Source organism: Aythya ferina (assembly GCF_964211825.1).
Source record: "Aythya ferina genome assembly, chromosome: 10".
NCBI classification, from domain to species: Eukaryota; Metazoa; Chordata; class Aves; order Anseriformes; family Anatidae; genus Aythya; species Aythya ferina.
In genome coordinates this window covers 14,379,854-14,399,457 of record NC_140306.1, presented here as the reverse complement: position 1 = coordinate 14,399,457, position 19,604 = coordinate 14,379,854, and the positions used below count along the sequence as shown (strand labels likewise).

Genomic DNA, 19,604 nt, shown 5'->3' with positions numbered 1-19,604 from the left:
CCCCCATAAAATAACCAATGAGAGAAACGGCAAGCTAATATTGCTTTAGACTTCACCCTTTTTGCAAAACACTCAGTTCAAGAACACCATCATTTGCAACTGGATACCAAGTGCAAATTTTAGAAATTTATTATGGTTTGCATGACAAGTATGTTGGACTGGGTGGTGCCACTGCTTAATTTTATTTAGAAACTTAAGTCCGTCTGTCCATATCAAACTGTGAGCTGATAGTGCCACTTTTATTTAGCTCATTCACATAAATCTCTAACATTATTATAGAGCTTCTTACAATTACAGACAGCCAGCAAGCACATTCTCATCTTGAAAGTATAATTATAATTATTTTGAGGTTAGATATATATATATATGAGAGTTATTTATATGAACATGTAATGCTTTAACTGCATTGTTTCCTTGGTGACAGAAAGTATGAAAAATATGTGAAAGAGCATCATTTGTATTGTTTTCTTTCCCAAAATAGTCTTCTCTAGGAAGTTCCAACTACTGACCAGCAGGAAACAGGATCACTAGTTGACTCAAGCCTGTAATCTTTCTTGTATAGCCTGAAACAAAATCAAGAAAAAAAATGTGATAAAATGCAGGCCCATAATCAACCCTGATCATACCCATGTTTGCAGCTGGTACCAAAAGTGAGAGAGGCAGATCTGGCACACCTGTGCTTTAGCCATGGAGGCAACAGTGATGGGGACACACAGAGACAATGAACAGAGATTATACTCTCACAGCATTTCTTCCCCATCACAGAAACTTGCTACAAGCAAATCATTTTTTTTTTTCCTCATGGTAAATCCAGCTGAGCAAACACCCTCCCCTAGCCATAAAAATGAGGCAGGAGAACCTAATTTTATTTGGCATTTTCATGCAAACTCAGGGTGTGATTTTCCCTGCCCTGTGAAATAGGAGCCTTGAGCCTTGCAGTATCATTTGACAAGCAACAAATTCTGGTTGTTAGGAAAACATTCAAGAGTAAGTTCCTATTTTTTATACCAAAGAGCTGTATTCTTAAATGTAAGCAATCCATTAATTTCATTTCTTTTGATCTCTGCTTTTTGCTCATAAACTAAATCTCAAAGCATGTGCATTACTCAACCTTATCCCACCTCTCTTACCTGGTGGGTCTGTGCTCAGATCCTGGAACATTTAGAAGTCTTTCATCATCTCTCTGAGTTACTTTGGCATTATTCTCAAGCTGTCCTTTTAAATAAAATTGACCTGAGCAACAGACACACAAATTATTTGAAAATAATAGCAAAACATCCAATTACAGTTGTTAACCCAAATGGTAGATATAACACCAGGAAAGCAAGCAGCTATCTGCCTCCAAACACCCCAAACAATAGGGGCATTTGAAGGCTCCCATAATAAATGAATAAAACTCACGTGTTTCAGCTGTGATCTATTATCCCTAACACTCCTCCACAGATTCAGCCTTACTCTGATGTGTTTTCACATTTTGTGTGTGCATGTGGTTTTAGAATATGCAGTCTCTCCACTCGTAGTTTTTGACACAACTTCAACTTTAGTCCCATCAGTATTTTGGGGGATAAGTGTTCAGAACCAGCTTGTTTTCATTTTGTAGCCATTGCCAGGAAGAGGCATATTTCCACTGTTGTAACCCCAATTATTACCACTTTATGTCCATTATTTATAATCTATTATTTAACATCGAATGACTTTTTTTACACAACACAGCACTGTTGAAGTTAAGCCCTCATAGCTAACACACTGGCTGTTATTTTAGTCTTATTTTTAACGTTCTCTAAACACATTTAGGTTTGTACCAGCGGTGAGTAGAAAAGCATTATGTTTTGCTTCAAGGGTAAGACCCTCTTTGGAGGCCTCTCCTCTTTGCAGAATAAAGTCTGGATTAGATGTCTGAAAAGAATAAATTTAATGCATAGAAACCCCCTGAATTCCTGCTGCCTCACCTGTCCAATGATTTTCATGAGAGTTTGTAGGGACCCAAAACAGTAAAATGAACGTAGCTCAAAAACAAAAAGCACCATATTCGCATCTTAGGAGCTTATTTGCAAGACTGTTCTTCTTTGCTGTACAGATCCATAATGATACATACCCAGAATTCCAGTGACTTTGTCAGAAAAATGGTCGATATTCAAGAAACACAGCTGAAGGAAATCATTTGGAACCTTTACAAGGAATATTTTTACCGTGACTGTATCAGACAGTGATACTGTTACACTACTTTCCTTTTCAGTAGAGACTCTCAGCCTAGGAAATAAATAATAATGTTATTTCAAGAAGAATATGAAGACAAAACATATATATGTAAATAATTGACATTATTTTTTTATTTTTATTTTTGCTTTTTGTCTCCTTGCAATTGAATTTTATATGGTCTGCCAGTGGTTATATTAAAATATTAAGCAGCATATATTAAAATATTAATACAACGAGTTATAGTAAAGTATTACAATAGTAAGTTATATTATCATATCTTAAAATACTCAGGTGTTAATATTTTAATGTAACTGGTATCTCTTCTGTTTCTTATATGCCACTGAACACCTTTCCCATGTCGGGATACAAGCAAATACATCAGCAGAGGAGAATTCTTATTGATTGAACACCTTTTTATCCATAATGGAAAAAACAAAACAAAACAAAACAAAAAAACTAGAAAAAAGGATATTTTCCCATCATTTTAATGAGAAAAATGATGGACCATTTAAAATAATTGAATTGATTTAGAGAACAAGACAAATATGTTATCCCTGGATATGTCCCAAGATATTTCAGACCCTGCCTTTTCTCTAAGCCCTTATATTTTTTATTTTGATTCCTGCAGTTGCAAGGACTCAGATGCTGGTTTGAAGCAGGAGGATCATTTTGCTTTGCAGAAGACAAATTATATAGGGGCATAAATCCAGCACATTCTTGGCTCTGTTTGGATTTCAAAAATAATTGAAAGCAGTTGTTTTAGGCCAGTTGTTACTGCCCAGAGGTGCCTATATGGGGGGGAGTACTGTGTGTCCTGCCTTCCCCAGAGCAACAGCAGCTTGTCCAGCAATACAAAAGAGCTAATGGAACTGGCTGAATTCAGCTCTTTCCTGTGGTTTTGAAGGCTCCTACACAAATTAGGCAGACAAATGCAGTATGCATTTGAAGTACTCCTTCTCCAGTAGCAGGCATTTGTTAGAGTTACAGACAATTCTTCAAACACTTTATGCCTCCCCATAAAAAATGTCTGATGTGCAGATGTGTGTGATTTCTAAAAGTGGGGAAAAAAGAAAACTCCAGTCTGCATGGAACCAAATGATGTAGAAAAGATACAGTAAACATCAAAAAACCTCACTTTGTGGTGCTCACCCCATGCCAGGATGATCACAATGTGCCTAGTGGCAGCCAGCACAGCAGTGATACCAGGATCATCATGCACCACAGTGGGCGCTTCTCTTTGGAAGGTAAATGGTGAGTTATTCACCAAATAATGGCATTTGGGAGCATTTATTTGAAGCAAATGGCATGTGTGAACATGAACAACTAGCTTATGTGATTCAAATTGCCAGGACTGGGAAAGGACGGAATGACATTTCTTACCCCTGGACAGCAGAGGTTGCTGACTCTGTCCACGACAGCCGAATGTTCTTGTTGTCGTGGCTTAAGACAATCTCATCCACAGAGACATTGATTTGCACGGCAGGATTCACATAGGTAATTTCAAACTGCACAAACTGATTTATTTTGTCCCCATGTTTCCCAGTCACAGAAAGTCCTTTAAAAACATTGGCAGAGAGCTGTCAAGTGACCTCGCTTATAAAGGTACGGGTGACTTTAACAAAACTGCTTCAGCTTTGTTGCACTTATGGTTCTCAGATCTGTTTTTGGGAGGCTCAGCACCTCCAGATTTCAGACCACATGCCCCAAGGCTGCAGTAGAGTCTGCATCTAGCCCCACATTGCTCCTCCTCCCTTAGAGGTGCTCCTTAACCACAGCAGCTGGCAACCAGCACTCAGGGCCACTTCTCTGAGTACAGGACCATGAAAATGATGCAGCGCTTTAAGAGAGTGCATCTTTCTGGGAGATGTAGGGGTCATGGGGTTTAAGATCTCTGCATCCTCAGAAACTCCCAGGGGCTGGGGAAAAGCCTCACAGCCATGCATGTGACACCAGGAAGAGGCCTGAAACCACACTTAAAAGAAGTGCCTTCAGCCAGTGAAGATTAATGTTGCCTGAGTGAAAGGAAAAATTAAGCACAGCCTCTCCAGTCACTGGAAGGTGTCAGGATGCAGCATGGCCCTTCACGAAATACAGGTGTTCCTAAAGACACTGGCTGCTCTGAAGTGTTTCTCCTTTTTTTCTCGATATTAGGGGTTGATTCCCTTGATGCAAGAGAAAGTTGTCATGGGCATGGAGAAGACATGGCCACAGATGCAAATCCCACAAGTCATGCGTTTCTCCTGGATCGAGATCAGTTCCCACCCCATGAGGGATCTGGCTTGCTCACCTTGCTCTGGATCTGAGAGCAGGAGGACAGAAAGCTCTGCTTGCCCATCAGTATTTTCTTTGGGTAATTGCGAGAGAAGTGCTGGATGTGCTTTGGCTGAAAAGAAGAACAATGTTAGCACAAGACGAAAAACCTAGCCTATGCCTTTCGGGCATGTACAGCAAAATAATTAATTCTCATTGTATCTAAAATACTAGTCACAGCTTTTACAGAATAGGAAACTGAAATTAACACAGTAATTACTATTGAAAGTCACACCCAGACACAGCAACTTGATATAGATGAAAACAGTAGATTTTCAAATTTGGAGTCTATTAAGGACAATGATCCCTCAAAAAAGCTGTGACTAAAGGTCTTTTACACCACAATTCTGTTCTTGTTTTTATCATCAAGCCAGAAAGGCTTTCTTGTTGGATACAGGGACACTTTATGCTTCTGTGGAAAGAATCAGCGAAGGAAGAGTTAAAGAGTTTTCTTATAGCAATTGATACAGTCAGAAAAACAAAGCAAAACAAAACAAAACATTAACCCATGAAAAACTGTATGTTACAGTTGTATTAATTATTAAAATGGGACTGCTCTGTGTATTACTTACTATGAGCTGCCGGTCTCACTTGTTTGCTTAGCCTGCCAACTGAAATACTTAAAATTAGCAAGAACAGTTTAAAGAAACATTTTTTCTCTAGCTCAGCTAATTAACCAGGCAGAACAGCAAGGCAGAAGCCTTTTTGGCAGAGAATGATCCTACAGAGCACCTTGCTTAAACCAAGATGCCCCAACGGGAACAAAAAGCACAGCATTTTCATTGCTAATTGCTTTTATGCTCTGCCTTGCTGCTGGGCCATGCCTGGTGAACCCCCACTGCGCTCCCAGCGCACCCACCCCGCTCCTCTCGCGTACAACTGAAAACAACCTGATGGAAACAGCTTCTTATTACTGCCAGACTGGAGCTCAGAGCGCCATCGACCTGAAAGAAAAGGTTTTCCAATGACTCCTTGGCTTGGGGTGGTGCCCTTCATCTCCCTCCCTACTTCTAAAGCAGTGAATTCTTCCTGCTGGCTACCCACTGGCTTTTTTGCATACACATGGAGACAACACAGTGGGCATTGTCCTGTCCTCTCTGCATTTACAGGGACCCTCACAAAGCAGCTGTCTCTGCAGTGCCCAGCATCTGCTCTTTGCAGGACGTGTATTGTTAGCATGTAGACGGCAGTGCCCATGTTAGCTTTGCCCAGCAAACCTCATGTCTATGGATTTATTTTTTTAAACCAAGCCACACTTCCTTCAGCTTACTAACACGTGCTGTTTGAGAACTTTCACCTGTATCTTCAAGAGGTTTAAATATTGTTTTCTGAAGAGGTACCAAGATTGTTTTCAAGATTTTATAGTTCATTGTAAAATATCTGTGGACTGAAATACATGCAAATATATACACACACACACACACTATATACATAGTATTCCAAGCAGACATCCACAATCAAAACGCATTTGATAATGTAATGTTGCATATGAAATGAAGTTTATAATTTTTTTCTTAATTTAAAACAAACAAACAAACAAAAAAAACAAAGAGGAGAACTTACTAGGAAGTGGTACACTCATTCTATAAGCATCTGAAGAAAGAAAAAAAAAAGAGTACCCATATTTCGTTCATGATTGTATTACACATCTTACAAAGCATTTCAGAAATCAAACATGTAATTCTCTAGCTTCATCTGTAAGCAAATTATCTGTACTAACAAAGTCCACAGAACATGGGCACTGATCCCTACAAAATTATCCCAGTCAAGCAATGGAAACAGACCAAAAACTCCTTTGAGGGAAGGGCAGCACAGAGCTCCATGTGTTGGTCCCCTTTGTGATGCAGTTTAATAAGCTTGCTGTTCTTAAACAGTACCTCTGTTTAAGAGGTACCTCTTTGAAACATGCATCCTTCAGAGAATGGGGCAGTGTTTTAATTCCTTTAATGCATTTCCCTGAAAGAACTAGAGGAAAAGGAGGACTCTACCTATAAAAGCATTGCTATTATGATGTGTTATCATAGTTGAGATTATGGGATTGATAATGCTAGAAGTTTTACATTATTATTCAAGTAACTTTATTATTTCCAAAACCAGAAAAAAGATACCTAAATTATTCTTGTGAGTCTTTCCAAAATATCTGGAGCTTAATTTTTGGACAGATGCTTCACACATGATAGGAAGAAGCAGAAAACATAATTAGCGTTGTTCACTTGAAGAACTGCTTTTCCTTGAGTCAAGACAATTTTGGCCTTTGAGACATTCTGACTGGAAGATTTTCTCCCTTGGATCAGGTTATCCACCCAAGCCCTGGACAGAGTTTGCCAGTCATTGCTTACACAATCTCCACATATTTTTCCCAATCTCAGATACTCCCCTTTATGGAACAAGTACTGTGACCTATTTTTGTCTTTAGAGACTACTACGGAAACATGTATTGGAAAAGCAGAAAGCATTTACCTCCTACTGGAAAGCTGCTGGGCTTCTCATTGTCTAACACAAGGAAGAGAAACAGATTAGTGTCATACAGTCAACAGTAAATTATTTTATCCACGTACAAAACAGAAAACTGGGAGAAGTGGGTGTTGGAGCTGCAGGTGAAGAGAGTTTATTTTTGTTGAAAGAAGGGTAGATGTAGCACACGCAATATTCCTAGAGTTAGCTTGCTTTCCTCCTCTGCATTCATTTTCCCACTTTATTGCCCCAGGCAAAAGCTTAGAATATCCTTTCCAATGGAAGGGAATGCCGTGTAATAACTGTTAAATTATTTCTAATTTATATTTCAACAAATTATTTCCTATTTCAATAGTAGTGTCTGTTTCACTATGACACTTTTTTTAGGAAAAGTCCTCCATGTCTAATTTCTAAAGGAGGCCAATCCTTAAACTCCTGTCTTCATTGCGGCATATTACCCTGCCACACCCCTACAGAATGAAACTGTGTTGGGGGTCCACAGTAAATCATCATCAACAACCACACATTCCCAGGGGACTGTTCAACACCCATTTACCAGCTTCAGTGGGTTTGTTTGCTAGCTCGGCTTGCTGCTGGCCAGTGGGTTTGGTGACCACCATTGAAGTGAGGGGTGTAACAAAGCCATACTGCAGAGACAGCTCCAAGGCTCGTGCCTCCAAGGCTTTCTGCTGCTCTTCTTGGGCTGAAATACTAAAGTCTGCGTTAATGATGAAGAAATCATATACAAAGTCTATGAGCAGGAGGTCCACAGATTTGTATTCATATTACCTATGTCTTAAATATTTTTTATGATCAAATGGTGAGTACTCCTATTGAGATAACTCAGCTATTACTTGCTTGAGATTATGGAGATGCTTAGCTGTTTAAAACACTGGAGTCTATATATGTTTCAGATGGATTAAAAATATTAAGTACTTGATCTATGAAATGTCTTACAGACACGATTACCGTTCTTTTTACTAGCTATTTTCTTTCCTTTATCTATAGACAGTATTGCTGGATGCAATACTCAATGAAATCCATACAATTAAAATACATTTCATAGTAATATAAACTATTCTTTGTTTTCATATATACACTTATTTGATGATACAATCCTATAATAAACTGAAAAGCACCTCACATTCCTCATGCACTAATGTGGTATTCTTCTGGTAAACTATATTTTTTATTATTATATCCAGAAATATTTGTTTTGTTGTGCTTTCCCGTTGTATAATTTGCAAATAAGGAATTTGCAGAGTGCTTAAAGAAGTTAAAAGTTTGTAATTCAATACAAAACTTTGAAAATAGCTTACGATTTTTCTAGAAGTTGTTGAATGGTTAAGTAAGCCCACAGTCTCTCGATGAAATTTCCAAAGATGTAATTTCTACTTTGAAATACTTGCTCCTTCTCTTTGACATTTGCTTCTTCTTTAAGAGTCAAGTCACTAGTATGCTACAGTGGGAGAAAACTGACCATCAGAACAGCTCCAGACTTCTTTTACAGTTACCTTATTAGACTTAAAAGAGCATTATTCAGGACTCAAGTGCCTTTTTATTCCTCAAAAAGTTTTCAGCAAGCTGTTTTCCCTCTGGAAATAGCAACCCCAAGCCACCAAAGCAGCACATATTTTGGATATACATTTTTGGACTCAAACAAAGTTTGAAAGAAGGAGTTATGAAATGGCTCCATTTGAACATTTTTGGAAATTAAAAATGTATGTTTCCTTCTCCATTCTAAAAACACAAGCAATTTTCCTAAAGAAAACAAACAAACAAAAACAAAACAACAACAAAAAAACATGTTTGAAAGGCCAAAATATTATGTTTTGGAAAGGATTAAATTATTGTTTGCTTATTTGTGGATCTTCTTCCCCCCTCCTCCCCACTCTTTTTTTCCTTCTTCTTTAGTAGCAGATTTAGGAGAGGAAAAGACTTTTAATTCTCCTAGAATGGAAAAACAGCTATATGTCCAAATGTAAAGAACATATATTGGACACAAAAGACTTCTTGAAGTCTCCTACTTCACTATAAAAGACAGCATGGAGACAATACATTTTTCATGGTTACCAAGCTCAACACTTACTGACTGAGCTTTAATTTCCACTGGCAAAAGATCAAGCTCATTGCTAATTTTTCCAGACACTATGATTTCAGATCCCTCAAAAAACAGCTTAAAATTGTTCTTGGTTAACCCCTCAACAGCATTGTCTGGATACTGCATTTCAATTTTCATTAGTATTGGAGTAGCCACCTCTTGGTAAAAGCCCTAAAGAAAAACACAAAGAGAGAAAGAACAAATGAAGGCAAAATTAAGCAAAGAAATTTGTTGAATATCTAAAAACTCCTTAAAAAGAAGGGAGGAAAGCTTTTTCTTTCAGTAGAAGTGGGCAGCAGCTGCTTGTGTGAGACAGCTGTAAACCTTGAAATAAGAGTATTTTTTCTCCATGTTCTGCACACTTTCTCCAGTCAGGCTGGTGATACCACAGAAGTTGGATTTCCCATGGCAAATCAAGTACCCAAGCAGCATCCCTGTTTCCCTGTTATCACTGTCCCACCAAGTTAAATGTCTTCTCTCTCTCTCTTATTTTATTTTATTTTATTTTATTTTATTTTATTTTATTTTAAAGTTGACTAGCCCTGAGGTTTAACCTCTCTCTTTCTTCTTCACTGGATGGGGCAGGCATTTGGTGAATCCTTGTGCTCTGTGCATCCAGCAAAAATGGGCAGAAATGAGCTACCCAAAAGAGAACAGCCCTAGAGTTAACATCCCTTCTCCAAATGGGCAGGAACATCCCAAGCAGGTGGTGCTGCAGGGATCAGTTTGCCAAGAGGTGCCTCAAGCTACCTGCTGCCTTCTGGGAAACTGTGACAAACAGCACCCACTAGCACTTCGAGTGGTTTGAAATTGGACCCAAGAACCAAAGTTTTGTCACAATCACTTCCACTGGACATTTTGTCTATTTGTAGAGATGAAAAAACTGAATTTGCAGGTTTGTCCAAATGCTAGCTAATTTGGGGAAGATGTCAATGTTGAGTCACGATTAGAGTGCAAACCCTCAGATACCCCCAAATTGATATTGTCTTCCTCCTTCCCCAAGATTAGCAGATAAACTCAAAACCAACTTCTTGTCTCAGAAGATCTGGGGTTTTGCTGTCAGGGCTAGACAGGAGCCATAGCTTACAGATGGCTTTTCTGGCATATTCCTTAGTCCTCACCTGGAGCTGCAAGGCTGCATCAGCATTTTCATATATTCGACGTGCAATTCCCCCATTGCTTAGGGCCATTTTCTCCAGGAAATTGTAGCTGACATCAAACCCAAAACCGAGGCAGAAGAGGGCATATTTCCCATTGACAGCTTTCTGTATGTTTTCTTGAATGACTTCCACTTTACTCTCACCTGTGATTGAACAAAAGCATACCCGTAATTTTTATTTTTTAAGAGTACAAAAAGATAGCAGGGGATTTAAAGGACATCTTGTCTCTTAACAAGAATTCAGAATAAAATATTAGGTATATGGACAATATTCAGTCAATTGAATTAGATATGGAAACACCACTCTGGATTTTGAGTGCTGGAATCTGATTCTCCCACTTAATGATTCTAATTACTTCAACTCACATTGTTACAGCTAAGTGCAAAATGCTTAACAAGATTACAGGGACCAAAGAGGTGTTCAGACTGTAAGGGACAGACATTATGAATTAACATCACAAAGGATGGAAATATTTGATCTTAAGTGGGAAGACAAGTGCCATCCACAAAAAAAATTCTGCCTGAATTTGGAGGATAACAGATTGGTTAATGGTGTAAATCAGAAAAATTGCAAAGCAACACAGCCGTGCTTCTCTCTCGGGCACTACATGTGATACCTTCATCTTATCCCATTCAAAGAGCCTGTATGGCGAGCATCTTTGCCCATCTTTTCAGGCAGAAACCATAACTGCATGTAGAATGTTGTGGGAGCAGCTCAGCTATTCCCTTTCAGCCTGCTTTCCCAAGGAAAATTGAAGTGTATGCAGTAACATAGCCTGTATCTGTATGGCACTCAACTGCCATCTGATTTCTGGCAAACTTGTGGAACTACAAAGATATTTGGGACTCACCATGGCCCTGCTCAGCAGGCAGCACCTTGCACCAAGTTTAATTTAAAAACAAAAACTACAACAACAAAAAAACAACACACAAAACAAACAGAAGACCAACAAATGAAGTACAAACAAACAAAAATCCAAAGCAGCATAGATCACTCAGTCTGGAAGACAGACTGATCTCATTAGGGAGCTTACAGTTGAGATGATATTACTGCCTTGGGAGGGATGCTGGTGCCACAAAGAAGTTAGACAAGCTCCTCTGATTCAGCACTAGTGATGTTTGTGCGGTTGCAATGGGAGTTAATGTTTAATTAACCAAATATTTCTCTCCTGTCCCCCCTGGCTTGATATGTCACAGCTGACTAATAGTTAAGAGCTAGCCACAGAAGAGAACACTAAAAAATAGGCACCTTGAAAATATCTCAGGATTGAGGCAAGGAGAGCAAAGAACTATAAATGATACCTCTCAAAGGGAACTGTACATAGTATAAGCAAGATTTCCACCTTTCAGCTCTAAGTATTTTACTTCCATTTTTCAGCCATGCCTGGGTACCTCCAAAATTTCCAAGTTTATAAACTGAGAAGCCAATCCTCTCCCCAGCACAGACCTGGATCCAGCACAGCCTGCTTATAGCAAGCCCTTCAAAAACACAAACTATGTCTAACAACAACCGGGATGCAATTGTGAAAGTTAAAAAGTTGTGGAGAGGACTGAGGCTGGGATTTCCTTACCGGATGTGGGCTGACCATCTGTCAGCAAAATAATCATGGAGACACTCCGCTCCGGCAGCCTCTCGGCTTTATCCAGCACGCTCACAGCAGTCAGCAGGGCATGATTGATATCTGTGCCTGCAATGAGAAAGCAGGCATCACTCACCTGGAAAGGAAAATCAGTCGAAGAAATCAGTGCACTGCATCTGCAGAGTCCCTGCAAAGTTGATTAAAGTTTTCTGCAGGAAGCAATCCTTCAGAGAGGTGAGGATTTAGGGGTTTAGCCTTCTAGTTTAATTACAGTATATTATATTGCAATGGCAATGCTGGAGCAATCTTTTGGGAGCCTTCTCCACACATATGTCATGGGGAATACAAACGTGTCTAGAACCATAAAAAGTGCTTAAATAAGCAAACCATCATCTGTTAACCCATGTTGAAGAAATGTCTCCTAGGTTCATGCAAGAAGCTGAAGAAAAGAGCTCTAGGCACAGGTGACCTTTACCAGTGCTAGCTCCTGGGATGAGAAAATCTACATTAATACTTACAGTGTAAAATTAATGAGAGAAAAAGCTTTTTAGATCTTCCTGAAAATGAATAATGAAAATAAAGTACACTGTGTGGTGTAGCAATTGAAATGCATCTTGCATTTTTGGCTACTTTGTTTCTTTAGTATAACTTGGAGTAATGTGCACAGAAAGAGCCATAGTAGTATGACTTTGTTATTTTACAAGGGGACCTTGATATTAAAAAATAAAATAAAAAATACAGTAAATTGCTGTGAAATGTTTGAGTGAATTTTCATTTTCCTGCAGAAAAAAAAGTGTTCTGTTGTAAATCTCTGTCATAAAAAAATTTAAAACAAAACTTCCTGGCTTATATAGTTCATAGATGTGACATAACCAACCCTCTGTATATCCATACCATCAGGTAGCCACCAATCAGTCTTCTGCCACAATCAGCTTTCCTATCCCACTCATCATTCATAAGTAATGCTTTTTTTCTAAGTGCTATTTTGTACACTGTTGGGTGTGTGTTTGCGGTCACAGGTGTCTAGGTGGTGCCTGGTACCTCCTCTGGCAGTAATAGTTCGCACAAATCCTGCAGCACTCGCCACATTCTCCGCAGTGGCTTGCAGCAAAGCACTCTTCCACTCTACCACTTTGTTGTTAAATGTGATGCAGCTGAAATGATCTTCAGGGCGGAGGTCTTGCAGAATCTTCAAGAGAGCTTCCCTTGTCTGTTCCAAGGAGAAAACAACCACTTTGAATATTTCTACTTTGATAACAAAACTGGGTGTGAATTTGCAACACAATAAGGAGATTTATTATTGGCAGCATACAAGGTGCAGCCCCATGCCTCTGTTTTGACCTAACAGCATCTTTCAGCTGAGACCATCAGAAATGACTAATTCCCCTGGCTTACAAACACACAAAAAACATTCCCAAGATGGCTATAGAGGACTATTCTGCTCTACAGCAAATCTATGTACACAGTTTTCCATAAAGGAAAAATGAATAAATTAATTCTTTAAACTTCATTGAAGAACAAAATTATCAGTGAAATACTTGGCAAAGATGGAAGGAGGCAAAATGCTCTCTGCCTCAAGATATGATAGCAACGAAAATAGCCTTAACAGGCATGAGTTGCACTTTAACAACCTTCATCTGTGCATATATATTTCCAAGTACTTATGTATTTATGAAAATTTTGCTGTGTACAAAACCAACATGTGTTTCAAAAGGGAAATACAAAGTTGCTTCCTTGAAAGGCTGGTGTCTGTCCCTGATACAAGCAGAGGTCAGTATCTCAAATAAGTTACCTGCTCAATTTTTCTGCCTGCCATAGAGCCACTTCGGTCTATAACAAAGATGACATTTTTGGGAAACACTGGCATTTCCTGGGGTGCAAAGTAATGCACGAAATACCCATTGAAAATCTGAAATACCAAAAGGTAAAAACATGCATAAAATTATACATAAACAAATAAATATTGCAACTTAATAAGAAAACATTGCCTCTTAATATTCTGGCATGGCAAGAAGAGGGGTCCATAGTCAGCATTTTATTCTTCTAAAAAAAAACAAAACAAACAAACAAAAAAAAACCCAACACACGAATATACAAAGGAACTACTAAAATATATATACACAAATATATTTTATATTTTAATGATCCTATTTTGTGCTAATGGACAAGGTGTTTTTTTTAATTATCACATTAAATATAAGAGGTCTGTGTCACTCCAAATTTTAACCCAACTCACTTATCCCAAGACCACCACTTCAGGGCATACCCATAGCTATCATGTAGTTGAGGTAAAGTAATTTGGTATTAAGGAAAAGCAATTTGGTAATAGAAATGAGTGGAAGTGAAAGGTGTCCCAGAGCAAAGATGCATACATGCATATTTCAGGTTACGGCATGGTTTCAGCACTGGTGATGGATGCTGCTGGTAAGAGAGTTGGTGGAATATCTACTACTAATCCCTTTTTACCACGTTTTGAATCTACCTCCAAAGCATATGAACAGGTTAAAATGGAAGAAAGTCACTGAATAATACATATATTTTTTTCAGCTTAACATCAATTTAATCTTTTGAATGAGATGACAGACAGACCCTCTAATGGATACAGCAGCGATTCTGGCAAACATGCAAAGTGATTTTAACAAGGAGGGTTTGCGGTGGAGGCTGCAAATGGAGCGAGACAGATTATCCACCTGACCACAGAAACCACTTGACTAAAACAGCTGCTATATAATCAAAAGTAATATTTAATTATTTTCTACATTTCAAGTTTTTTTCACGTTATATAAACTGTATGTGTCACTGTATATTACGTTACCTCCATATTCTCACCTGCACGCACAGCTCTGCTCAATGGCCGTGACTGCCAGCTTTCTGCACATTCACGTGCACTTCATCAGTGAAATAATATGGAAAGCAATGTACTGTATTTCTTAGGATACGCATTGGTCCATACGTATTTTTAAGTTCCTACTCTCTTTAGCTCAGTTGTCACAAAAAATAAAACTAAGCAGTCATTTTAATAGTTGTATAAATCACATTCCTCTGAACTTTATTTACAAGAAGCTGCAAATCATATGACCTTGTATCAATTGTAAATAAATACATAAAAGAGAAGGAGAAAGAGAGAATGCAAAGAGACATATATACAATGTGAATATATATTTGGTATTGAAACAGAATTTGAGTTGACTGCTTTTTCATGGCTGATCCATTCCTGCAGTGTGTTCAGTGTCCCTAGGGGTTTGCTTAACATCACCATCAGTTCCCACTGCCTCGGTGTTAATGAAAATAGCTTTCCTATTACTGTTGGTGTTTCAAAGTATATGTTGCTGTTTTGCTGATTGCACCTCACATTCAGACCTATCTATCATCGGAAAGGATTTTTATTTTTATTTCTATTTCTTTTTTACCTGTATATCACCTGCAGTGGCAACTTGCTTAACATCGTAACGCACAAGGAAATCACCATTGAGGAGGGTTTCATCAAGTTCGGGATTTACCTTCTGTTGATCCACAGTTGGCTTAAATAAAATATGAGCCTGAAAAGCAATGAAAAGAAAAGATTTAAAGCAATGTAACCTAAATCTGCCCCCAGCATTAACGTTTGGCAGCTGCTGCCCTACCTTGGTTTCATTCTGCACTTTTGTGAGTGCCTCGTTTAACTCGTTTGTCATGAAGGTGCTGTCTGTCTCCAAGAAGCGTATGCCCTGGGGCTCAAAGATGTGCACATCAATCTGAGAGTGAAGAACAAGCCTTTGTCATTGCCATGGAGGAAACCCTGCCAAGCCCCAAATTCACAGGGATGCTCCTAGCCCAGCCCTCTCTGAGGCAGCTCACCTGGAAGTGTTTAACCAGCTGCTGGGGTCTGACCTTGATCAGCAGCTCGAACAGCCCCAGCCGCCGCTTCAGCAGCTCCTCATACACCAGCTCAAAAGTGACTTTGCTGGCAGCCGCAATGCTGACAGAAACGTGGAACTGCTCCAGTTTTCTGCCTGTGATTCTGGGGAGGAAAGCAAAGCTTTGCATGCAGTGGGCAAAGTTCATGAAGCATGCTAAAAATGGCCATATGGAATAAGTAAATTAAAAACTATCGGTTTGTCTCATTGGTCATAGAGAAGATGTCTTATATTTCAGGTATATACAATACTTTCATGTGCCACAGGGGCTGCTTATCCAAGCTAAAAACAGAGCAGAAATCTCTCTGTGCCTCAGACTGGGTTTGGGCAGAACTGGGACTGCATGCATGGGAAGCACAAGTTAACTATACCCCTAATGCATGACATCTGCTCGAGTGCCATGGCCATTGTGCTTGTGGGGAAGCAGACCCAGTGGGCGAGCATCAGCTCAACCCAGCAAGGTGCTCCCGTGTGACAGCAAGCCCCGGGGCAACACAAAACAGTGACACCTCTCACTCCCGCCTGTTGCAAGTTCAGATATAAATCATATAATATGTGTGTTTATATAAACAGTCCCTCCCAGTGAGAACCCAAAGCTGCTTTTCTATTTGTCCTCCCTGAGTGATGGCTGGCTGCAGGACTTCACCTGCCCCTCAGCTAAGCGAGAAGCCAGGGATGAGTGCTGAAGCATCCTTCCTCAGAACAGCAACGTACTTCACGAGGCCGGCGCTCTGTCCCTGTGAGACTGCTGCATCGTATTCCTTTTGTGCAGATGCTTTCTCCTTTATTATTCCTGGGTATAATTTGCCATCAATGGACCTGTAAGTTTTCAATAAAAAATCATTAATATTAGAGGGAATATGCAGGGGAAGAAAGAGGACCACCATGCGTTGTGTCCCTCAACTGTTAGCTCCCACATCCCTCCCTGTCTGTGAGGACACCAAGAGTCACCACCAAAACACAGCCCTCCTCCTCAGAGCCTCAGAGGGCTGGGGCAGCATAACCACTGCCACTGAGCACATTTGTCACCTTCTTTCTACTTGGCCACCTACTTTTTTTTGCCCCCCAACATTTATTCAGGGCATTCCTGAGCTTGGCTCTCTGTCTGTTGTGCTTAGCACCTCCTAACAAGATGGGTGAACGCCACTAAGCCCCCAGAGCTGCCTCTTTAACACCACAGGTAAGAGCTGGTCCTACATGGAGAAGTTGGTGATAAAGGCTGTCTTGGGTAGCTCCACTTCAAAGGTTGCCTCACGAGACTCATTAGCTCGGTTGATGATTTTGCTGGTGATGACGGTGTGAGCGAATCGTGATGTGACTCTGCAGTTCACACGCAGGCTGTAGATTTCAATAGCATGCTAGAAAAACAAAACAAAACACAAAACAAACAAAAAAAACCCATGCTGAACAGAAACAGCTCCAAAAGTTTGTTTGTTTGTTTGCTTTTCTGCCAGACAGCCCTTACCTGGGTGAGGTTACTGGAAAAGTTCAATGAAATAATTAACTGTTGCTGTGTTACTCTGATGCATCTCCTAAGATTAACCTCAAAAAAAAAAACCCACATGCCTTTTCAAGTGCTTGACCATGGAAAGAGACCCTCTAACTTTTTACATGATGATTTGTTTGCTCTCTGAGCTGTTGACTTTGCTGCGTGTTTTCCATCCCGGTGCCTTGTGGTGGCACAAACTACTGAGCAGGTCTGAAACCCTGAGGGGCCCCTGTCCCGTGTTGTTTGCACAAGCAGAGATGCCCTTTGAGCACTCATCTTTCTGCTGGCTTGGTGCTTCCAGGGGCTGGGGGGAGATGGACACCATGCCGGAGTCACCTGGGAACACCTCACAGAGCAGCTGGATGGGGATGCGCCTGGAGCACCTCCTTGTGCTACTGCAAGCAACCTCCTGCACATGGGATTTCTGCTTCAAAGGCAGCGAGGCCCTGCCCTAAGCAGGTCCTGTGTTTTGGCAGCAACAGTAAAGAGGATTGATCTGGATATCAACAGCCCAATAGCTTATTAAAACAAAAAAAGCTCAGTAGCAAAGCAGATTACCACACTTCTATTTTTACTGTCCCAGTGTCACAAATCTTCTGAATAGCTAATTGATCTTTAATTATTTTAATCATTCATCTCCTGTGCTCCCCAACTAACAGCATCCACTTAAGGAGTGCTGACCTCTTCTTAATTACGGCACTGGCCTAAATTCAGAAGTTTAATCACATTAAACTCAATACAAGGGTGACCACAGACAGTGCCGCAGCCAGCTGTACAGGTAACAGAGAGCTGTTCCTTTTTTCATTGTACACTGGCAGAGCAGGCTCCATCTCCTGATGCCTGCTGACACTACAGAATAAAAAAGAAAAATATTTGCCAAGAGACCAATTTCCCAATCCTGGCAGTTCAGGTGCCCCTCCCTGCCTGCGCTGGGGTCTGTCCTTCCTGGGGACACCTTTTCCCAAAGGCTTTTCAGGTGTGTCCCAGCACCCCTGTTTCTGCTTGGTGCTCTGGGACCAGCACGAAGGAGCAGAGGGGTGCAGCACGGTGAGGGGCACCACTCAGCGCAGGCAGCAGGCAAGGAGCAGCCCTATGTGTCCACCTGAGCACAGCACGAAGCAGCTCGTGGCCTCTCACCATGGGCCCATGCACCACACCTATGGCTTCTTGCAGGGCCCGTGCAGTAGCCACAAGGTCTGACCTTGTCTGTATTTTGGTTGTATTTCACACTGCTCTCAATAGGCACTATGGAAATAAAATCCTTCAGCTAGAAGGCTTCCTCCATTTCTTTACTTTCTAAACTGAGACTGCAGCCACACATACCCTGAGGTGTTCCAAAACCTAGTTTGCTGTTCTGTAAGGTACAAATAACTGCCTCTGCTCTCTTCCATCCCATATTAAACACCATCAGAAACCACCCGGCACTGCAACAGTCCATGGCCAGCAGTCAGTCCTGCTGTAACGCCTCTGTGTCAAGATCCAAACCTCACCCAGTGTTCAAGGGAGAACCATCAATCCCTCAGCTGGGTATTTTCCAGCACAGGGAAAGAGAGTGATCAGAAATCTGCAAATTTCCATCTCCATCCTTATACAGTAGCAGCCCAGAGAAACACAGAGAGGCCTTTAAGGGACCCAAAGTTCTCAACTCACAGCATAACACACCCGATGTTATATGGGTGCATCTCTGCATCACCTGGTCACAGCGATACCACCAGATCACAAAATGAGCAAACAACAAATTGTTAAGGAGAGAAAGAGAGAGAGAAAGAGAGCAAATACCTTTTGAGCAATAGTTTCTGTTAATACTACAAGTGAGGAAAAGATCATCAATGCGAGCAACGTTCTCTCCTCCATTTTGGAAAGACCAGATTTTCAAATGAAAACTCAGTTTATCTTAATCAGTTAATGAGTAACTTGTATGTGAGGATATTGTGTAGACTTTGAAGAGACACAGAAACATAATATTTACACGTTAAACATACGTAAAACTTGGACTCAGTTAAAGCTTATTTTTTCCAACCGGTCTTTGCTGTTGAATGTTAGAATTTTAACGTTTCATAAAGCAAAGAAATCCTTGTGCTTTCTGTTTAAACTGAGATTCTACTGGGGCATGTAAAATCCCACAGGCAGCTGAACAGGTCTGTGCCTTCTTGGATACATGGTTCTCTATCATGCCCAGCAGTCACTTGGAAAAAGAAAAAGAAAGAAAAAAAAAAAAAGGAGCAATTGACATTACCTCAAGCACTTCCAAGATTTGGAGGCTGCCCAGACATGTGACATCCACATGAGATTTTGTGAGCTGGTGACTTCTCCAAACCTTGTACCGTCTTGCCCAATCAGCCTATGAGAGATGTTGAGTAGTTATATAGAAACATCCTTTTTGCTGTCTCTTAACCAGCCAGAAGCCTTGCTTGAC

General features: G+C 40.3%; 1 protein-coding gene across 3 annotated transcripts in view; it reads right to left on the bottom strand.

Annotated features, from left to right (window-relative positions):
- LOC311442035 (inter-alpha-trypsin inhibitor heavy chain H4-like) overlaps positions 1-19,083 on the bottom strand; it is a 30,921-nt gene extending 11,838 nt beyond the window's left edge. For 2 of the 3 annotated variants that reach the window (XM_084530787.1, XM_084530785.1), the window contains exons 1-22: positions 18,968-19,083; positions 16,897-17,057; positions 16,414-16,518; positions 15,641-15,803; positions 15,427-15,537; positions 15,214-15,342; positions 13,596-13,712; positions 12,845-13,013; positions 11,795-11,911; positions 10,186-10,367; positions 9,053-9,235; positions 8,283-8,422; positions 7,520-7,674; positions 6,970-7,002; positions 6,073-6,102; positions 5,400-5,453; positions 5,082-5,120; positions 4,487-4,582; positions 3,580-3,754; positions 2,096-2,250; positions 1,131-1,233; positions 510-563 (exon numbers count right to left, since the gene is read on the bottom strand). In XM_084530787.1, the coding sequence (XP_084386913.1) occupies positions 510-563; positions 1,131-1,233; positions 2,096-2,250; positions 3,580-3,754; positions 4,487-4,582; positions 5,082-5,120; positions 5,400-5,453; positions 6,073-6,102; positions 6,970-7,002; positions 7,520-7,674; positions 8,283-8,422; positions 9,053-9,235; positions 10,186-10,367; positions 11,795-11,911; positions 12,845-13,013; positions 13,596-13,712; positions 15,214-15,342; positions 15,427-15,537; positions 15,641-15,803; positions 16,414-16,518; positions 16,897-17,057; positions 18,968-19,042 (2,546 nt within the window). In that variant the 5' untranslated portion in view covers positions 19,043-19,083. Of the gene's footprint in view, positions 1-104; positions 564-1,130; positions 1,234-2,095; positions 2,251-3,579; positions 3,755-4,486; positions 4,583-5,081; positions 5,121-5,399; positions 5,454-6,072; positions 6,103-6,969; positions 7,003-7,519; positions 7,675-8,282; positions 8,423-9,052; positions 9,236-10,185; positions 10,368-11,794; positions 11,912-12,844; positions 13,014-13,595; positions 13,713-15,213; positions 15,343-15,426; positions 15,538-15,640; positions 15,804-16,413; positions 16,519-16,896; positions 17,058-18,967 lie in introns of those variants that run through there. The other variant, XM_084530786.1, reaches the window with a different exon arrangement.
- Between the last annotated feature and the right edge of the window lie 521 nt (positions 19,084-19,604).